General features: G+C 43.6%; 1 protein-coding gene across 2 annotated transcripts in view; it reads left to right on the top strand.

Annotated features, from left to right (window-relative positions):
* LOC126299187 (intracellular coagulation inhibitor 3-like) overlaps window positions 1–23,399 on the top strand; it is a 165,578-nt gene that overhangs the window by 39,082 nt on the left and 103,097 nt on the right. For both annotated transcript variants that reach the window (XM_049990963.1, XM_049990964.1), the window contains exon 2: window positions 19,602–19,717. In XM_049990963.1, the coding sequence (XP_049846920.1) occupies window positions 19,602–19,717 (116 nt within the window). The remainder of the gene's footprint in view (window positions 1–19,601; window positions 19,718–23,399) is intronic.

Raw genomic sequence — 23,399 nt, 5'->3', positions numbered from 1 at the left:
CATATCATTGGGTGATCAGTGATACTATAGGCATATCAGGAAAAACAATAAAGCACAGTCCGGATAAAGGAGAAACTATTACGCACGATAGATGTTTTATTTGTTGAATGCTGATCAAAAGCAAAAGCGAAATCGAGTTTCCCACTAACGTTTGAACTGTTCTGAAAAAAAAATCCAGCTGAGTTTCTACTTCGATTTGTTAATGTAGACGAGACGTGTGGACCTCTCTGCACATCCCAGAGCATACGGACAGCGAATTAGTGGGTAAATTCCGGTAGCACTGCATAAAAATAATTTCATCTGATGCGAAGATTATAAGTAGTGTAAGATGCTTTCTTCTTAGCAATAGCCTTGTAAATGATGAGCAACACCTAGAAAATATTTTTCAAGCCTTGTGGGATAACTGGACAAAAAACGCTAAAAGAGGTGTGGATTGCAAAGGAAAAATGTTATTTTTCATCCTACATTTCACCTGATCACAAGTGTATATTGATAAAAGTGGTAAAACAGAGCTTTGAAGAAGCAATTGTGGGAACATCAATCCTATTCATAAGACATGACACCTCCAGACTGCCACCCAATCGCAAATTTGTGGCTGACGAACCCCTTTAGTACAGTGAGAAGGTTATGACAACTATAGATAAAAGTTTAACAGACTTTCTTTAATGACACTTCAGTAATTTGATTTAGTCACTGGGAAAAATTTGATTAGTGCGCATTATCATATAAGGGACTACCTCAAGAACTTAGAGTATTTTCAATTCAGAATAAATGTCTGACAGCCAAGCTGCGTTTTTTTCACACTGACCTAGTATTTTCTCTCTCTCTCCGTTCTGTCTCTTTGTGTGCATGTACCCTTATTTTTCCGTTACATAAATTTTACTCCATTTTAGGGCTTTTTATTTGATGTATATCGCATGTGAACTAAACAATTCTACTAAAGCTATATTAGCAAAGCACTCCTAAATTTGGAGTGAGCCGAGTAATACGTTTATGTAACTGACACTTGGGAAAGTGGGAGCATATAAAGCTGGAATAATATGCCAAGTTAACAAGAAATAAGAAAAAACTAATATAAGGAAATAACAGAGGCGTAGCATACTGTAGCGGCTCCCCCCGTCGGAGGTTCGAGTCCTCCCTCGGGCATGGGTGTGTGTGTTGTCCTTAGAGTAAGTTAGTTTAAGTTATACTAGGTAAGTACCGATGACCTCAGCAGTTTGGTCCCATAGGAACTTACAACCACCACCACCACGACATATGTATACAGTATTGTTATCGCTGTTCTACATGTTGTTCTTGTTGTGGTCTTCAGTCCCGAGACTGGTTTGATGCAGCTCTCCATGCTACTCCATCCTGTACAAGCTTTTCATCTCCCAGTACCTACTGCAACCTACATCCTTCTGAATTTGCTTAGTGTATTCATCTCTTGGTCTCCCTCTACGATTTTTACCCTCCACGCTGCCCTCCAATACTAAATTGGTGATCCCTTGATGCCTCAGAACATGTCCCTACATGGAAGACAGAAAAAGAAGGTAGGGAACAACGCTGGATAATACTAATACGGGTTTGGAACACGTGGAGATGCCTCTTAGTTTCGTTTGGAAGCGAAGGCCAAGGTTAATCAAGTTCTGTAATGCCGAAGAACAATAACAGTTGCACTAAGAGAGAGCCGAAGGAGGAGGAGGAGGAAAACGAACAAAATTTCCAACTTTCTGAATGCATCCGTTAATTCTTGGTAATCGTTTACCAAATCATTCTTCCAGAATCTCTTCCAGCTCGTGCTCCCATTCCCACATGACATTTTCGATAGCCAAAAAACGCAGGTTTTCAACCAATCCTTCACTTAAGAAACAATATAAAATCATATTAGGCAATATCGTTATTACAGGCAGGTTTCTTACGTAATATTGCTGGTAAACGACCTGTAAAAAAATAAAAAATAAAAGAATTAACTCGTTTTCTGGCGCATTATCATTATATAAAGCCATCCATTGGTTTAGATATTAGATATACTCGTATGAATGCATGTCCCTGTGCGACTTGAGATAGTGCATCATTTCATATTCCCCTTTCCAGTGAATGCTCTTTAGAACTCGAACATCACACAGTCACGGTTTAACATGACCACAACAATCGCCATTTTTTTCTAGGCAGTCAGAGACTTTTGGATAGAGATATGTATAAACCCGAATCAAAAATCTACCACTTGTTTAGTACCCACTAAGGACAAAGCTTCCTCACCTTACTGCAGTCTTTCGCAGCGGTTTGAATTAAATATATAAACACATCATCATCATACACTAGACTAGAGGCAACGCCTTGTTCATGTATCCACCCTAACCTTCTGTCCCCCTATTTTCGCAACTAAGCAAAAGATAATAGAGATCTTTGATAATGCGTAGCACTATTTGGCTTATGTTTATTAAAAGACGATAGGACGTAGCAATTTATTTTCCCAGCATAATTATTTGAGTCTGTTGCATGCTTTCCTTTACTCTGAACAAATCGTTTTCGAAGAATATTTATACGCCATTTTTGTGTGAGTTGTACGTGACAGTAAAGAAAAACTTCACACATTTAAGACAGTTTCAACAAAGAAAACACTCATGCATTAAGAAGTAAATAATTTGTAACATACAGCTCTGATCCTACAGGGAATGGGTTTTCATAGCTTTAAGTTAGGGGAATTCTTTTATGGATATTAATTCTATGATAACTCCTTGTCAGTGGGACCTCCGCGGACATTTTCAATGCCCACTGGACGAGGCGCAACTAATCTACGAATCGGCAGGCACTCTCCATTTTGTCGGCGTGCCACTAGCTGGCGGGGTAAATTCAGGATTTGTTCAGGATTTGTTGGCTTCAAGAGGATTCTACCATCACAAGAGCTTACCTTGACCTATAAACGAGTAGTCATGCCAGGAAGCAACACCCAGGAGGAAAGTACTAATAGTAGAAGAGGGGAAGGAACCAGTGGGAATGCTCGTACTGGAGCGCAAGCCGGTCAGTCTGTTCACACAGCACTTGTAGGCTGCGTAACACCCTAATGAACCCCAAAACCCAATTAGGAAAGATCATCATGATGTAAAGTAGGGAAAAGTTACCCTGACAGGTACTACAACTTTGCCGATGACATAACACCGCCCGCATCTCGTGGTCGTGCGGTAGCCTTCTTGCTTCCCGCGCCCGGGTTCCCGTGTTCGATTCCCGGCGGGGTCCGGGATTTTCTCTGCCTCGTGGTGGCTGGGTGCTGTGTGTTGTCGTTAGGTTTAAATAGTTCTAAGTTCCAGGGGAATGATGAGCGTAGATGTTAAGTCCCATAGTGCTCAGAGCCATTTGAACCATTTTTTTGACATAACACCAGAAAGTCTTGATAAACACCAACATTAAGCATTACAGAGTGTGTTTTGGTAGAAAGGAAGAAGAAAGAAAGGTCATCTTTAGTTATTTGCCAAACATCTAAGTAATAATTTCATGAAAGTTAAGTCCAAAGAAATGTCGGTCAGAGATAACTTTTATGTGGAAGAGAGTTGTAAACGCAACGAAGGAATTCAATGCGTCTACAATACTCATTCACGGAAAAAGTAAGTCGCTTGCTAGCTATCGTGCTATCAAGTCATACGAGAGCAGCTCTGGCCATAGTTGAGAGAACGGAGCGCGACGAGATTGTTTTACTTTCAAGAGTCCTTGTTGCGTGACGTAGACGCACGGATTTTGTGAACTGATATTCAGACTAGAGACTTGAACCGAGGTAGTATGCTGACGATGAATACCGAGTTGTTGGACTTTATTAACGAAAGTAGGCAATATTGGACTCAACATTCATATAAGTGAACTTATAGAAAGGAATGGACAAAGTTTCAAAAGACTATAATATACGTTTAGTCTCGAGTAGGAGACATTGACACGAATACATGAAGAAGATACAATCACGCCGAGGGTTAAAGCTGTCGTAATTGTCACGATACTTGAAACTAACAGAACTGCCAGTGCTAATTAACCGCGTGTGCGTGTGGCGTGATGTTTATAAAGCATTTAGCGAAAAGTAACAATAAAATTGTTCATCAAAAGTGGAAATTCAACGTGTCGCCTCCATCATTCTATGAATATTTGGTAATTGCTCAGCAAAAGTTAATGAACAGTGACTATTTAACTTGGAAGTAAATTCGTGGACTGTTAGTTGTGACAAGGAAAGTTTGGACATACATAATACTACGACGCAAGATAATTAAGCCATTGTTAAAGAGTATCTGTGGATCTCGCGTCATATACAGCGAACAATTTTACTTAGCAACGAACAAACAACGACCAATACGATCTGCAATTGAACTTTTTCCTTGCTTTTGGTGATGTGGACGATGCGCATGAGGGAAGATTCACCAATTACTGCACTAAAGTGTTAACTGGGCACATAATGATTCAACTTCAAACCATAAGAGACAGAGTGCGCAGTTTGCATTAATAAGGAAACTGTACCGACTCGCAATCAAATTTTAATCATTACGCGAGGAACGATTTCTTAAGAGCTTTTTCAAATCTTGTCTCTCGTTAACCGACGGAGACATCCATCATCGAGCATCGCGTCTCGACTCCACCGACCGAGCTGTAGCAGTAACAGCTCCACGGCGTCGACAACACCAGCACGCGCCGTAGAGGGGACGTCACAGCTGAAACATTGCATCTGAAATGAACATTCTCCAGACTAAAGGTTTGGAGGGGCTAATAAGAAAGCCTCGCGGAATCTAGAACACAGATAGGGATCTTGCAGGATATGGGTAAAATGTGGTAGATATTTGTAGCAGCTCTGATTTTCGACCATGAGTGCTTATGTATTAACTTAAGCACGTCCTTTTCTTTCAGTGGCAGCTATGTGTTACACTGTAGAGCTAATAAATAGCTGCTGAAAGTTTTTCATTGAGAGACTGGCCTTATCTATAGCTAGGGCCAAAATCAGTGGTATAGTAGTTATGACGAATTATTCTTGTTTAGCGAATTAAAGCGAATCTGTAAGTATTTTTAGAACTGTAGATAAAATGTAATTAACGTTTCCTTTAGTGATAGTGATGTAGCTAAGAATACTTTACCCAAAGAGATAGCGTGAGTCAACGTCACTTGCAGCACAGGGACGAGAGCAGCGCACGTTATCACAGGTGTTGCGAAAACAGGAATAATAAAATCACAACTTCACTACGTTTTGGATTTGTTCCCCCCTAATGTCCTAGGTATTTTTTCAGACATCGAAATCAAATAAAGCGACACTATTAAGAACAAAGGTAATAATATTGTATGTATATGTAACTAATGATGTTATAATAGTTTTAGAATTCTTCCGTTTTATAAATAGTATATTAGGACACCCAACACACACCAGCGATTAAGCCTATAATCAGTCCCTTTCCTTGAACCTACGTATCACACACGACCGATTTAGCGAATGATTTCAACCAAATTTTCAACGTAACTTTATCACGGAGAGTGAACTGCTGTGCTTAGGAGCGATGACACTGATTTCCGCATGTTGACTAATACGCACAATAATAATAATAATAATAATTGAATGGAATTTGTTTTGGAATGCTTTTGTAGGGAACTGTAGGTTATCTTACAGAGTACATTACACTTTTCATTGACAGAGTGTGTGTTGTGTACATCTTTCCAGTCTGTATTTCGTAAATATATTTTAAAGTCTGAAAGCCTCCTACATCTTTTTGAAGCAAACTGAGTACCCAGACGACACTACCTCAGGATAAATGCGAAAATATTTCCCTTTTTAGCGAAAATTTTGACGCACAACGAATATTAACGCGATTTGACTTAGATCTGATTGATATATTCAGAAGCAGAAAGTGTTTTCATAACGCAATAAAATATAAGGGGAGCTTGGACATAATATTAACTGAATGCAACATTTGAATCACACCTTCCAATTTCCTGGCAAAAATCTATAAATGTTTTTGTGTCCTCACTTATAGAGAGGACGCGTGATGTGAAAACATAAGACCTTCCTTTGTAAACCTTAGAACTTAGTCGCAAATTAACCTGAAATACAGTTACCACTTAGAGCCATTTGAATTATTTTTTTGTAAATCAGAGGTATACAGCCCAGGCCATACAAGGAAATACACTCCTGGAAATTGAAATAGGAACACCGTGAATTCATTGTCCCAGGAAGGGGAAACTTTATTGACACATTCCTGGGGTCAGATACATCACATGATCACACTGACAGAACCACAGGCACATAGACACAGGCAACAGAACATGCACAATATCGGCACTAGTACAGTGTATATCCACCTTTCGCAGCAATGCAGGCTGCTATTCTCCCATGGAGACGATCGTAGAGATGCTGGATATAGTCCTGTGGAACGGCTTGCCATGCCATTTCCACCTGGCGCCTCAGCTGGACCAGCGTTCGTGCTGGACGTGCAGACCGCGTGAGACGACGCTTCATCCAGTCCCAAACATGCTCAATGGGGGACAGATCCGGAGATCTTGCTGGCCAGGGTAGTTGACTTACACCTTCTAGAGCACGTTGGGTGGCACGGGATACATGCGGACGTGCATTGTCCTGTTGGAACAGCAAGTTCCCTTTCCGGTCTAGGAATGGTGGAACGATGGGTTCGATGACGGTTTGGATGTACCGTGCACTATTCAGTGTCCCCTCGACGATCACCAGAGGTGTACGGCCAGTGTAGGAGATCGCTCCCCACACCATGATGCCGGGTGTTGGCCCTGTGTGCCTCAGTCGTATGCAGTCCTGACTGTGGCGCTCACCTGCACGGCGCCAAACACGCATACGACCATCATTGGCACCAAGGCAGAAGCGACTCTCATCGCTGAAGACGACACGTCTCCATTCGTCCCTCCATTCACGCCTGTCGCGACACCACTGGAGGCGGGCTGCACGATGTTGGGGCGTGAGCGGAAGACGGCCTAACGGTGTGGGGGACCGTAGCCCAGCTTCATGGAGACGGTTGCGAATGGTCCTCGCCGATACCCCAGGAGCAACGTGTCCCTAATTTGCTGGGAAGTGGCGGTGCGGTCCCCTACGGCACTGCGTAGGATCCTACGGTCTTGGCGTGCATCCGTGCGTCGCTGCGGTCCGGTCCCAGGTCGACGGGCACGTGCACCTTCCGCCGACCACTGGCGACAACATCTATGTACTGTGGAGACCTCACGCCTCACGTGTTGAGCAATTCGGCGGTACGTCCACCCGGCCTCCCGCATGCCCACTATACGCCCACGCTCAAAGTCCGTCAACTGCACATACCGTTCACTTCCACGCTGTCGCGGCATGCTACCAGTGTTAAAGACTGTGATGGAGCTCCGTATGCCACGGCAAACTGGCTGACACTGACGGCGGCGGTGCACAAATGCTGCGCTGCTAGCGGCATTCGACGGCCAACACCGCGGTTCCAGGTGTGTCCGCTGTGCCGTGCATGTGATCATTGCTTGTACAGCCCTCTCGCAGTGTCCGGAGCAAGTATGGTGGGTCTGACACACCGGTGTCAATGTGTTCTTTTTCCATTTCCAGGAGTGTATCTCTTTGTTTATGAGACCCGTTTACGCGCGTCGTTCTGGAGGGGTGTCTGCCGGCACGGCCTGCCTGGTGTGCAGAGCAATCGACTACTAGGCGGATACAACAGCACCGAAATTGATGTGGAGCCACGCTGACTCCAGTGCTGTAGCCAACTGCGCTAAGTTACGCGGTTGAGGATCCATGGCGGGAACAGCCCGCTCGAGGTGGTCCCACAGATTCTCGACTGGATATAAAGCTGAAGTGTTTGGTAGCCAGGAGTGTGTGATAGCCGGCCGGAGTGGCCGAGCGGTTCTAGGCGCTACAGTCTGGAACCGCGCGCCCGCTACGGTCGCAGGTTCGAATCCTGCCTTGGGCATGGATGTGTGTGATGTCCTTAGGTTGGTTAGGTTTAAGTAGTTCTAAGTTCTTGGGGACTAATGACCCAAGAAGTTAAGTCCCATAGTGCTCAGAGCTATTTGAACCATTTTGAGTGTATGATAACCCCATCCTGGTGCTCTGTGCGATCTGTGTTACATGTTGCGTTGTCCTGCTGGTATATTCCATCTTATTCAGGAGAAAACAAACTGCATGTATGAGTCGAGATAGTCCCCAAGGGCAGATGCATACCTGTGTTGATTCACTGTACCTTCCAGAATAACGAGATCGTCCAGGAAATGTCACGAAAACATTCCTCAGACCATAACGCTCCCTCCTCCAGTCTGGACAGTTCCGACAATTTTTGCAGGATGTTTGCTTTCAGACGTTTCACGCCATACACACCAACTGCACCTGTCCAATGCAACATAAAACATGATTCATCTGAAAAGGCCACCTGTCGCCACTCAGTGACGCCCAGTTGCGGTACTGTTGTGCAAATAGCAAAATGGCTCTGAGCACTATAGGACTTAACTTCTGAGGTCATCAGTCCCATAGGATGCATCACAGTTGCCTCGGCGCCGCGTTTCGACAGCGCAGTTTTGTCATGCACAGAATTCTTATACCGGAGCCAAGGTAGCCCCTGAGAGCCGGAAACCCATATAACAACTTGTGTTGTGGCTGACAATTCCCAATTTTTCACAAACACTACTTTTATTGATGTAAGTTCACAAGGTTGATGACTGAACATACAAACGAAAAAGGTAACAATAACGAAAAAAGTCTCCTAATTGAAGCAACCAAAAGTTCACTTCTAATTTTCCACAAAGGTTCGTGGAAACACACTCACACACAAGTAACAGTCCAATTCCGAGACGAAGACGTAATCTTCAACGCTCGGAGTACACGAGGTCAGCATCCCGCGCGAACTGAACTTCGGGCCTGGTTTTAACCCCTAAATAGCTGTCTCCAGCTAGTCAGGTGCTGGGTGATACTTCCTGCGGGTCGTGGCTCGAGCTCCCCCTGCAGGAATGTCTGTTTCCATTATCTTGTATGTAAATAGCCAGTGTTTACGACGGTGCTTTTGGGTACGCCTTGGACATAGACAACCTCTTCCTCTGTGGTGTTATATGGGTTGCCGACCCTCAGGGGCTACCTTGGCTTCGGTATAACAAGAATAATTCAACCACAGCTGCACGCGAACAGCTTGCAATCATAGACGTTTCGGAAATGCATCCACTCTTGGCCCGAAAGCAAGTGATCATGCCCTTCTGGACGTCAGATAAATAACTCCGTTTCCGCATTGCGGCAACGATTTTACTGTTTTTCACGTCCCACGGACACGCTTTATGTTGCATTGCTAGCGCTGCCACCTGCCATCTGTCAGTGATTATTGCTCGTTGACGTCCAGCATAAACAGCTGTCACTTTAATGTGACTGGAGCGTGTAGTTACATTTGAGATACAGTACTTACACTTTGCAATGAAAAAGCGCTCAGTGATTGTGAATGATGCCTTAAGTGCCTCAAACGCGACGAAACTGTTGTGGTTGGCAGGAGAGCCAACCCGTATAACTAAAGGAGGCCGAAATGCACGCGTTTCAGCTCACGCAGGCTGGCGTGAGGTCTGGAACATGGCAAGGGAATTAGAATTGAGGAAAACGGACGTAGCTGGTGGAATACTTAACTTTAATGCATTAACGATCGCTCGTGACGGTACATAATTTACAATATCAATAGAAACTGATCATGGCGCCTTGCTAGGTCGTAGCAAATAACGTAGCTGAAGGCTATGCTAACTAACCTCTCGGCAAATGAGAGCGTAATTTGTCAGTGAACCATCGCTAGCAAAGTCGGCTGTACAACTGGGGCGAGTGCTAGGAAGTCTCTCTAGACCTGCCGTGCGGCGGCGCTCGGTCTGCAATCACTGATAGTGGCGACAAGCGGGTCCGACGTATACTACCGGACCGCGGCCGATTTAAAGGCTACCACCTAGCAAGTGTGGTGTCTGGCGATGACACCACAGAAACCTTCAAGACATATAACGTCAGCGGGACCGGCTTAAAGCGATAACAATAATTTTAAAAAATTCACTTAATTTTATCCATTGTTTTTCAGTGTTTCGTCCGCGACTGTTTTACTTTCGTAAAATGAAGAACGAGCCGCCTTCAGTCACAAGTTGTGTTTATTTACTGCACTATGCATTTAGAGCCCTGGAGGCTCATCTTCAGGTGCTTTTTAGTTATTTACATCAGGTTTTTTAGTTATTTGCCTGTTGATATTACATTTTTGTGTTACAACATTACCTGTTAAAGAGACAATTGAAATTACTAGAAAAAACCTCATCACGCACAAAAAACTAACCATGCCAGAGATTACAGAGTTGGTAGATCTACTTGAACTAGTACCATCCCACAACTACTTTTCATTTAATAATAAAATCTATCAACAGAAAGAAGGCTTAGCTATGGGTAACTGTATGTCAAGTTTCCTAGCTGACATGTTCATCAACCACTTAGAGGATAAGTCCTTCAAAGGAGAAAATAACCTTGTTCAAAAAATTGTGTATTACAAGAGATATGTAGCTGACACACTACTGTTATTTGATGGCACTAAAGATGAACTTGAAGAACTCCTCACATCATTCAACTCACTCCACAATAAAATAAAGTTCACAATAGAACATGAAACAAATCAATCCGTAAATTTCTTAGACCTCACAATTGTGAATGAACAACAAGAACATAACTTGTACATTTACCGAAAACCAACCTATACTGACATCACAATACATGAATCTTCATACCACCCGAACACACATAAGTATGCTGCATTTAGATCAGTGTTGAACAGGGCACATACATTACCTTTAAAACCCAAAGCACTAACACAAAAAATAGATACTATCAAAACAATTGCAGTAAATAATGGTTGCTCTGTAAAATCATTTGATAAACTATCTAGAAAAATTCAGACCAACATCACTCACAAAAACACTGAAAAGAAAATTACCGACACAAAACAAATCTTCACAAGCATTCCATACTTAGGCACAGTATCACAAACAATAGCTAACTTATTAAAAAAATATATTAAAATATCTTTCTCCACAGACAGCAAACTTGGATACCACTTACCTTACACAGTGAACACAAACAAGCCAATAACACAACACAGTGGAATATATAAATTACAATGTAACAGTTGCCCTGAATTTTACAGAGGAAAAACTGGAAGAACCTTCCACACACGGTATAAAGAATACATCGACGCCTTTCGACTAAATCATTTTGAAAAATCAACAATAGCAAACCACATGTATATTAATAAACACAGAAATGACGACATCCACAACAGCCTAGCTGTACTTTACACAGAACCCAACAGTAAAAAACTTAATCTACTAGAACAGTTAGAAATAATGCTACACAAAGAAAAATATTCCGAAAACTTGTTGAATGAACAGAGTTTAACAACCACATTTTTTTCTACACCTTAGAAGTTTATTTTTTCCTGAGGAATCAAATCTATAATAGTACAAACACCAGATAACCTACAACATGGTGCCAAATAATTATTTTAATATACCTGTGTACTAGTAATACTGTATCATATTATCTTCTGTGAAACAAGAAAATCGATTATATTTACAAGTAGAACATCTGTATGAACGAGAATCTTTGACATGTTTACGTTCTGCTACTACAATGTGCGAAAAAAAAGTGTGTGACAATGTATATATCCCAGTATGTACTGCAAAATTAAAGATGTGTATTGAGTATACCAACTGCACAACAGAAGCAGACATCATATAATGTTAAACTGTAAGTTAGTTTCATATTATTAACGCTGTTAAACTGATGTCTACAATATACCATGTTGTAACACAAAAATGTAATATCAACAGGCAAACAACTAAAAAACCTTATGTAAATCACTAAAAAGCACCTGAAGATGAGCCTCCAGGGCTCTAAATGCATAGTGCAGTAAATAAACACAACTTGTGACTGAAGGCGGTTTGTTCTTCATTTTACGAATATATATATATATATATATATATATATATATATATATATATATATATATATATATAGGCATGTGTCTAAGCTGCCATCAATAAAGGACATTTATCTGTTATCTTGGCATTTGTGAACGATCGAAGTTTGAAGGTTAAAGTATCTAAAGAGTACGGAAGTAATAATAATAATAATAATAATAATAATAATAATAATGGCGTGTGACGAGGGCCTCCCGTCGGGTAGACCGCTCGCCTGGTGCAACTCTTTCGATTTGACGCCACTTCGGCGAATTGCGCGTTGATGGGGATGAAATGATGACGATTAGGACAACCCAAAATCCAGACCCTGAGTGGAGAAAATCTCCGACCCAGCCGGGAATCGAACACGGGCCCTCAGGATTGACAGTCCGTCGCGCTGACCACTTTTTTTTTTTTTACTCTCATTTTGTTCGTTTACGTTCGTTGAATCTTCTCGGGGTGGACGCCGTAAGATACCCGTTTAAGTTCGCTGTTGATCGATTAACTCAGTTTTTTTTTTATTTCAGAGGGCAGCTAACCCTCTGACCCAACACGCTGAGCTACCGTGCCAGCTGCCACTTAGCTACCGGGGGCCGACAGTACGGAAGTGTGCAGTCATCAGCTAAAACATTATGGTCACTTGTTTGACCGTCTTGGTAACGAAATATATCACTTATTTTGCGTATCATGGATCTGACAGTTTGTTAGTACGTTTGTGGAGGTACGTGGCATTAGATGTCTACACACAGGTCATGAAATTCGCATAAGTAACGGACCGCTGATGTGCGTAGTCGCTTATGGCTCCCGATAGCGACCCAGAAGGGTTCTATAGAATGTACATCAGGCGAATATGGTCTCTGAGACACAACGTGAGCTCACTGTAATGCTCCTCAAACCACTGTAGCACGGTCCTGCCTCCGAGACACAGACCATTATTATGCTGAAAGATGACACCGCTGTCGGGGAAGACATCAAGCACGAAGAGATGCAGGTGGTTCGTTGCCGTCAGCGTGTTTTCGATTACTACCACATGTCTCATGAAAGCGCAGGAGAATGTCTCCCCTAGCATAATACTGCTCCCACCGGTGTGCGTCCGTGGCGCGCTGCTCGTTTTGAACCCCATTCACCGCGATGACGGCGTTTGTGGAGACGACCATCGACCTATTGCAGCAAAAATGTGATTCACCCAAATAGTCCACACGTTTCCATTGATTGATGGTCGAATACCGATAGTCCCGTGCCCACTGCAATCATAATTGACAATGACGTTGGGTCAACATGTGAACACGTAACGCTGGTCAGCTGCGGAGCTCCATGTTCAATACTGTACGATGAACGGTGTGCTACTGAGCCCTTGTGAATTCACCGGAATTGTGCTCTTTCGTCGGATATGGCACAGATCCTACTTTACAGAGCAGACAAGCCCCAAACTCCACGTTCTGTGAAGAGGCTTGAACATCCCACCATTTGGCGCCTATTGGTAGTTTCACTGTCCTATCTGTTTCCACAGATGCTCACGACAGTAGTACATGAACATTCGACCAGCTTCGCCATGTCCGAGATACTAGTTCGCTGGCTCTGCGTAATAATAATCTGCCCTTTGTCAGATTCGCTTGTCTCAATGGATTTCCCCATTTGCAGCTCATATCTTCGCTAGGATGATCCCTCGCCCGTGTCTGCTCCGCTTACATACTTTTGTTACCGCGTCACGTGTCCATAACGCCACGAGGTGGCATCCAGTGTTGTGGTGAACAGTGGTCATAATGTTTTGCTTATCAGTGTAAGTCTCTGACGAAAAAACACCGCATAGCAATTATAAGTACTCGCGGATCAGGCGTTAGTCATAGACACGTTACGGCTGGCCAGTTGCTGTCTGAACGGCACTGTGGGAAGCGATGTATGATCGTGAGATATGTGACCAACATGTCGCCAGTCCCTTCAACCCCTCTTGTCAGTATATTAATCCTGGGGATGCCGCTGTTACTTTATTTAAGCTTTTCCTCATCTGGCCGCACGAGGCTGAGTAGACACCGTTCCAGACAGCATTACATCTGGAAAATCAGAGGCGGTACGTTGAATCGAACCCGGTTCTTTCCGCACAGATGGTAGTGATGCTAACCATTCGGCTATAGAGGTGGTGATAAATCAGGTATTATTTGGCGGAAAAGCTAAACATTTGCTTGAAAAAATGTAAGTTAACACAAGCAACACTTCGAGACATATTCCCAAATTTGAAGTTGCTGTGTCGTCGTACGTTCTTCCTTCATCCGCCATCCAAGTGGAAATGTGGAGTTTCCATGACTGATTTACTCTAAACTTACATACATACTCGGCAAGTCACGGTATGGTGCGTGGTGGAGGATACATTGTACCACTGCTAATCATCTCCCTTCCTGTTCCACTCCCAAGCAGAGCGAGGGAAAAGCGATTGCGTCTATGCCTCGGTACGAGCCCTAATTTCTCTTATGTTACGTTCGTGGTACTTCCGTAAAATGTACGTTAACGGCTATAGGATTGTTCTGCAATCAACTTCAAATGCCGGTTATCTAAATTTTCACAGTAGCACTCCCCGAAAAGAGCATCCCCTTCCCTCCATGGACTCCCATTTGAGTTCCAAAGCATATTCGTAACACTTGCGTGTTGTTTGAACCTACCGGTAACAAATCTACCAGTCTGCCTTTGAACTGCTTTGATGTCTTGCTTTAATTCTATCTGATACGGATCCCAAACCCTCGAGTAGTAGTCAATAATGAGTCTCACTAGTGTTCTATATGCGAGCTCCTTTACAAATAAACCACACTTCCCAAAAACTCTCTCAATAAACCTAAGTCGACTACTCGCCTTCCCCGCTACTATCCTTCCATGCTCGTTCCATTTCACATCGCTGTGCAACGTTGTGCCTAAATGTTCAAGCAGCACGCTACTAATTCTGTATTCGAAAACTGCGAGATTGTTTTTCCTAATCATCTGCATTAACTTTCGCTTTTCTAATTTAGAGCTAGCTGCCAATCATCACACCAACTAGAAATATTGTAGAGATTGCTCCTCACACTGGCCGCCAGATCATTTATGCATATAGAGAATAACTCCCCTGAGGCCCGCCTGAAGACACCCTTGTCTCTGATGAACACTCGCTGTCAATGACAACGTACTGGGGTCTGTTACTTAAGAAATCTTCGAGTCACTCACATATCTGGGAACCTGTTCCGAATGCTCGTACCTTCGTTAACAGTCTGCAACGGGGCATCATGTTAAACGCTTGGTCTGTAACTTTGCGTTTCAGTTCTTTTGCCTTTCTTATGTACAGGAGGCGTTTGTGCTTTAAACAGAGTGCGATAGAACAGTAAACAAACTTGACAACTGCAATATGTGGATGTATTGCATTATTTTCGGTGTATCCACACTGCTGTAGGCTAATATCAAAAGTCACAGATGTTATATTATCCAGATCTTTGCCACGAGCTGTTCCACTTCCCCAGTTCGCTTTCTCAACTTACAGCTTTCATCCAAATTATGTTATTTATTACTTTATACATCGACTGGCGTAAGACGTTTTTAATGTCTCTAGAGTTAGCGAAGTGTGACTTCTGTTCTGTGAGTGGTGGTGTGAGTGGGAACGTGTGCCGTAACGCTTTCGTAATCTGTAAATCCAGAGAGATGAGAAGGAGATATTGAATTTTAGTGATGTTTGTTGTTGTAGTCTTCAGTCCGAAGACCAGTTTGATGCAGCGCTCCAGGCTACTCTACCCCGTGCATGACTCATCAACTCCGAGTAGCTACCGTAACTTAACACCGTTACTGTATTCATCTCTTGGTCTCCCCCCACAGTTCCCTCCAGTACTAAACTGGTGATCCCTTGATGTCTCAGAATGTGCCACAAATTTCTTTTCTCCAAGATTCCATTCATTACCACCTCATTATTTATGCCATATGCCCACCTAATCTTCGGCATTCTTCTGTAACAACACGTTTCAAAGTCTTCCATTCTCCTCCGGTCTAAATTATTTATCATCCATGTTTCACTTCCAAACGTGGCTGCACTTCTTGCAAATTCTTTCAATAAAGACTTCCTAACATTTAAATCTACATTCGATGTTAATAATTTTTTTCCCCTCCAGAAACGCTTTTCTTGCCAGCCTACATTTTATATCCTCTCTACTTCGGCCATCATCTCTTATTCCGCGGTCCAAATAACAAACCTCATCTACAACTTTAAGTGTGTCGCTTTCTAATCAGTTTCCCTCAGCATCACCTGATTTAATTCGAGTACTTTCCATTATCCTTGTTTAGCTTTTGCTGATGTTCGTCATATATCCTCCTTTCAGGCTACTGTCCATTCCATTCAACTGCTCTTCCAAGTGTTTTGCTGTCTCTGACAGAAAAACATAGTCATCGGCAAACCTCAAAGTTTTTATTTCTTCTGCTTGACCTTCAATTCCTACTACAAAGTTCTCTTTTGTTTCGTTTACTGCTTGCTCAATGTATAGACTGAATAACATTGGTGATAGTCTGCCACCCTGTCTCACTTCCTTCTCAACCACTGCTTTCTTTTCATGATCCTCGATTCCTATAGCTGCTATCTGGTTACTGTACAAGCTGTAAACAGCTGTTCGCTCCCTGTATTTTACCCCTGCTACCTTCAGAATTTCAAAGAGAGTTCTCCAGTCAACACTGTCAAAAGCTTTCGCTAAGTCTACAAATGCTATAAACGTAGGTTTCTCTCTCCTTAAACTATCTTCTCTCCCCTTAAACTATCTTCTAAGATAAGTCGTAGTGTCAGTATTACCTCGAGTGTTCCTGCATTTCTCCGGAATCCAAACTGATCTTCCCCAGTTTTTCCATCCTTCTGTAAGGAATTCGCGTTAGTATTTTGCAACCATGACGTATTAAACTATTAAACTGATAGTTCAGTAATATTCACATCTGTCAGCACCTGCTTTCTTTGGAAATTGTAATTATTACAATATTCTTGAAGTCTAAGGATATTTCGCCTGTGTCATACATCTTGCACAGTAGATGGAAGACTTTTCTCATGGCTGGCTTTCCCAAGTCTGTCAGTAGTTCTGACGGAATATCGTCTACTCCTGGAGCGTTGTTTCGACTTAGATCTTTCAGTGCTCTGTTAAATGCTTCCCACAGTATTATATCCCCCATCTCATCTTCACCTACGTCCCGTACCATTTCTAAAAGACTGCCTTTAAGTTCATCTCCCTCGTACAGATCCTCTAGACAATCGTTACACCTTTCATATGCCCTTCTTTGCCTAGGACTGGTTTCCCATCTGAGCTCCTGATATTTGTGCAGTTGCTTCTTTTCTCCAAAGGCTTCTTTAATTTTTCTGTAGGCGGCATCTATCTTACCCCTAGCGATATATGCTTCCACACCCTTACATTTGTCCTCTAGCCATTCCCGCTTAGCCGTTTTGCTCTTCCTGTCGATATTATTTTCTCCTTTCATCACTTAAATTCAATATCTCCTGTGTCATCCTAGAATTTCTACTAGGTCTTGTCTTTTTACCTGTTTGATCCTCTGCTGGCTTCATTACTTCATTTCTCAGAGCTATCCATTCGCCCTCTACCGTATTCTTTTCCCACGTTGTAGTCAATCGTTGTCTAATGCTCCCTCTGAAACTCTTTACAACGTCTGGCTCTTTCAGCATATCCAGGTCTCATCTTCTTACTGTACTACTTTTCTACAGTTTCTTTAGTTTTAATTTATAGTTCATAACCAATAAGTTGTGGCCAGAGTCTGTATCTGCCCATGGAAATGTCTTGCGACTTAAAACCTTGTTCCATAATTTCTGTCTGATGATTATATAATGAATCTGAAACATTCTGGCGTCTCCAGATCTCTTCCAAGTATACGACCTTCTTTCATGATTCTTAAACCAAGTGTCAGCTATGATTAAATTATGATCTGTGCAAAATTCTACCAGGTGGCTTGCTCTTTCATTTCTTTCTCCCTGCCCATATTCACCTGCAACTTTTCCTTCCCTTCTAATGCGCTCTCTTTGCTATTAGTAGCAGCTTACCCGCATTCCTTTTTTTTATTCACTATCAAGCTAACTCCTGAATTATCCCTGATCGATTTTGTGTTTATAACCCTATACTCACCTGACCAGAAGTCCTGTTCCTCCTGCCATCGAAGTTCACTAATGCCCACTAAATCTAACTTCAACCTATCCATTTCCTGTTTTAGATTTTCTAAGCTCCCTGCCCAATTAAGGGGTCTAACACACCATGCTCTGACCCGTAGAACGCCAGTGTCATTTATCCTGATGGCGACATACTTTTGAGTAGTCCCCGCTCAGAAGTTGGAATGGGGAACTATTTTACCTCCGGAATACACAAGAAGATGCCATCTTCATTGAACCATACAGTAGAGCTGCATGTCCTCGTGAAAGATTACGGCTGTAGTTTCCCCTACAGGGAAATGCACTGTCTCCGCTACTTTTTAATTTAGTCCTAGAATATATTGTACGAATGGCAGCAGATAATTAAGGGGGTATGGAGTTAAATGGAAATATTAAGATATTAGGGTATTCAGATGATTTAAACATTATTAGCGATAGAAAAGAATCTGTAACAGCAAATGCGACTGCGTTAATCAAGGCTACTGAAATTGTAGGTCTAAGGATCAGTGAAGACAGAACTAAATAGCTGGTTACGACTAGAATGCCAACAGCAGTAGATCAGGAAATGTTAAGAGTTGGAGACATGCAGTTTGAAAGAGTGAACACATTTAAGTATCTAGGCGTGGACATCACTTCGAGAAATGAGATTGAATCTGAACTGAAGAAGAGATTACGGGCGGGAAATGCGTGCTACTTCTCATTGAATAGATTACTTTCATCGCGGATATTGTCTAGGAATTTAAAGATTAGAATATACAAAACTATTATTCTAACAGTTATGCTGTATGGGTGTGAGACTTGGTCTCTCACTGTCCAAATGAAAAGCCGTTTCGCGTATTTGAAAACAAAATTTTTAGGAAAATTTTCGGAGCAAAAAGGGATGACATTAGCGGAGAGTGGCGAAAACTGCATAACGAAGAGGTTCACGAACTCTATTCAAGGCCTGACATAATCAGTATTATTAAATCACGTAGGCTGCGATGGGCGGATCACGTAGCTCGAACGGATGAGGGCAGGGCAGCGCGCAGAGTACTGGTAGGGCACCTAGAAGGAAAACGTCCTGTGGGGAGACCGAGGAGTAGATGGGAGGACAATGTGAAGGCTGATTTGAGGAGACTAGGTATTGAAAGTGAATGGAAGGAAATAGCCCAAGACAGGGACAGATGGCAAAAATACGTTGCTACGGTAATGGACTCTCGAGTCCGGTATGACCAGTGAGTAAGTAAGTATCACCTTGCTTAAAGCCATTCGCTGTACCAGCACAGAAATGGCGTTTTTGTTGATGTTGCAACGGTAGATTCATCTGTCATCCAGACTCTTACCCCTGCAACTATTGAAAAGGCTGCTGCCTCTCTTCAGGAACCATACGTTCATTTGGTCTCTCAATAGATATTCCTTCGTTGTGGTTGTACCTGCGATGTGGCTATCTGTTTCGCTGAAGCGTGCAATCCACCTCACCAACGGCAAGACCCATGGTTCGAGAAGGGCGTATTTTAGTGATATTTGTACTAAATGGAAGCGTGTTGTGTCGTTGCAGAAATGCTGAGAGCGCTGTTGGTGGTGGCGGCAGCTCGGCTGAGTCTCCAGGAGTCGCAGAGCAGCGTCCAGGCAGTCACCAAGCTCAGCAATAGCCTCGTGCCGAAGCTTTTCCAGGTCAGTGATTTGTTTCTGGCGCATTACTTCCACGCAGATCTCGCCTTAAGTGTGTCAGCTGTGGAAACTGCGACTACGAAATTAACATATTTTAAGTAGATGTGATAGTTCAGCCAAGGTAACAAATTGCGTGGCAAAGAAATCAAGTGCTTTCCTGCGGAACTGACAGAAGTGTGCATATTTTATATGGCCTCCTGCATTTGACAGTTCGTCCTCTAGCGTGCTAGTCAGACGGGTCAGCCAGACACGGATCCCATCCCCGCGACGGATTAACGACAATGGGCAGGTACATCGGCCTACCTAGTGTGCGGTTTTTAGGCGGTTTTCAACGGCCATTGAGGCAAATGCTGGGCTGGTAGTCAAATTCTGCCTTCGAAAATACAGTACATCAGGAGTAGTCACCCTTTTTTACCTACCGCCTACATTTGTGTCTGTGTTAGTAATAAAATTTCTTGATCGCCCACCAGTTCCACAGTAATAGTAAGATACAGGGTGAGTCACTAACCACTGGCACCTAGAATAACTCTGAAAGTATGGTAGGAGCTGAAAAGTTTGTGGGACAGAAGTTGCATGGGACAAAGGGGGCCATAATATGACATTGGTTTTTAATTGCTAGGTGGGGTCGCGTCAGAGATAAAAAGGTCAACATTTTTTTTAACATCCAATGATGTTTAACAGTAAGGTCTCTGAAGGTCAACGAAGGTCAAAAGATGATATGAACGTCAATTTACAGAAGGTGTTCGAAGTGATGACCATTGGAGTCAATGCAGTGCTGCAATCTTCTTATTATGGATTGAGTGGTATTCCTCATCACATCGGCACTAATCGAAGCACATGCTCTGACAATTCTCTTTCGTATATCGTGCAAATAGTAAATATTCACCGAATACGGCGTTTCCATCTAGCGTGTCATTAACATGTGAACACTGTTCGACGGTTTCGCAATACAACACTAATAGTAACGTTAAGACTAGTATCGTCGAAACAAGCGAACGTGATTCATGCATTCCTTCGAAGAACAAGTCGATATCCTTCTCATTTACGGAGAATGCCAACGAAATTCACTGAGAGCTAGAGACTTATATGTTGAAAGATACCCTCAAGTACTCACCCTACACGTCGTACATTTAAATATGTGTATGATAAACTGAGAACCACTGGATATTTAACGCATCGGAAACATATCCGGCAAAGGAAAGTTGCTAACGAGGAAACGGAAATTGGTACTCTTGCCTCTGTGGTTCGAGATCATTGTGTTAGTTGTCGTCAAATCGCAAGGGAATCTGGCATGAGCCAGAGTAGTGTTGTTCGTGTTCTGCATCACCATAGATATCATCCATACCATATCAGTCTCCACCAAGAATTAACTGGCACGGATTGTACGCGTTGCATTGAATTCTACCGATGGGCTCAACTCCAGATTCAGAGGGATGACACATTTATTAATTTGATTTTGTTTACTGGCAAGGCTACATTCACGAACCATGGACATGTTAATCTGCATAAAATGTATTATCGGGACACTGAAAATCCATGTTGGCTGCGGCAAGTTGCACACCAAAAACCGTGGTCGGTGAATGCATGGTGTCTGGTTCTGAAGGACAGAATTATAGGCCCATATTTCGTCTAAGGAAATCTTAATGGTAGGATGAACACCACATTCCTGCAAGGAACATTAGGTCTGTTATTGGAAGAAATACCTTTAGGAAAAAGGAACAGAATGTGGTATCAACACAACGGGTGTCCGGCACATTTTTCGCTGATGGCTAGAATTGAGTTGCAGAGACAATTCCCATATCGTTGGATTGGACGCGGAGATGTGTCGTGGCCGGCTCGTTCGCCCGACTTGACGCCTCTGGATTTTTTCTTGTGGGAATCCGTAAAAGACATTGTTTGTAAAGACGTTACAACTACACCGGATGATATGCGAGATGAAATTGTGAGAGCCTGTGCTTCGATAAGTGCCGATGTGATAAGGAATACCACTCTGTGTATTGTGTATTCTCTTGTGGGAATTCTTAAAAGACATTGTTTATAAAGACATTACAACTACACCTGATGATATGCGAGATGAAATTGTGAGAGCCTGTGCTTCGGTAAGTGCCGATGTGATAAGGAATACCACTCAATCCATGATAAGAAGATTGCAACATTGCGTTGATACCAATGGTCATCACTTCGAACACCTTCTGTAAATATATACTAATATGGATATGGTGTCTGTTCTTTCGGACGTGTCCGAAAGAGAGGGAGAGAAAGAACCAACACCATTGATGATCTGCAGCCCTCTAGGAACGAAATTAGAATTATATATTAATACCTTCAGCTGCGGACGGGCGTTGATATACACTCCTGGAAATGGAAAAAAGAACATATTGACACCGGTGTGTCAGACGCACCATACTTGCTCCGGACACTGCGAGAGGGCTGTACAAGCAATGATCACACGCACGGCACAGCGGACACACCAGGAACCGCGGTGTTGGCCGTCGAATGGCGCTAGCTGCGCAGCATTTGTGCACCGCCGCCGTCAGTGTCAGCCAGTTTGCCGTGGCATACGGAGCTCCATCGCAGTCTTTAACACTGGTAGCATGCCGCGACAGCGTGGACGTGAACCGTATGTGCAGTTGACGGACTTTGAGCGAGGGCGTATAGTGGGCATGCGGGAGGCCGGGTGGACGTACCGCCGAATTGCTCAACACGTGGGGCGTGAGGTCTCCACAGTACATCGATGTTGTCGCCAGTGGTCGGCGGAAGGTGCACGTGCCCGTCGACCTGGGACCGGACCGCAGAGACGCACGGATGCACGCCAAGACCGTAGGATCCTACGCAGTGCCGTAGGGGACCGCACCGCCACTTCCCAGCAAATTAGGGACTCTGTTGCTCCTAGGGGATCGGCGAGGAGCATTCGCAACAGTCTCCATGGAGCTGGGCTACGGTCCCGCACACCGTTAGGCCGTCTTCCGCTCACGCCCCAACATCGTGCAGCCCGCCTCCAGTGGTGTCGCGACAGGCGTGAATGGAGGGACGAATGGAGACGTGTCGTCTTCAGCGATGAGAGTCGCTTCTGCCTTGGTGCCAATGATGGTCGTATGCGTGTTTGGCGCCGTGCAGGTAAGCGCCACAATCAGGACTGCATACGACCGAGGCACACAGGGCCAATATGGTGTGGGGAGCGATCTCCTACACTGGCCGTACTCCTCTGGTGATCGTCGAGGGGACACTGAATAGTGCACGGTACATCCAAACCGTCATCGAACCCATCGTTCTACTATTCCTAGACCGGCAATGGAACTTGCTGTTCCAACAGGACAATGCACGTCCCCATGTATCCCGTGCCACCCAACGTGCTCTAGAAGGTGTAAGTCAACTACCCTGGCCAGCAAGGTCTCCGGATCTGTCCCCCATTGAGCATGTTTGGGACTGGATGAAGCGTCGTCTCACGCGGTCTGCACGTCCAGCACGAACGCTGGTCCAACTGAGGCGCCAGGTGGAAATGGCATGGCAAGCCGTTCCACAGTACTACATCCAGCATCTCTACGATCGTCTCCATGGGAGAATAGCATTGTTGCGAAAGGTGGATATACACTGTACTAGTGCCGACATTGTGCATGCTCTGTTGCCTGTGTCTATGTGCGTGTGGTTCTGTCAGTGTGATCATGTGATGTATCTGACCCCAGGC

This window comes from Schistocerca gregaria, chromosome X (genome assembly GCF_023897955.1).
Source record: "Schistocerca gregaria isolate iqSchGreg1 chromosome X, iqSchGreg1.2, whole genome shotgun sequence".
Classification (NCBI taxonomy): domain Eukaryota; kingdom Metazoa; phylum Arthropoda; class Insecta; order Orthoptera; family Acrididae; genus Schistocerca; species Schistocerca gregaria.
The sequence above is the reverse complement of the archived record's forward strand: the minus strand, read 5'-3'. Positions and strand labels throughout refer to the sequence as shown.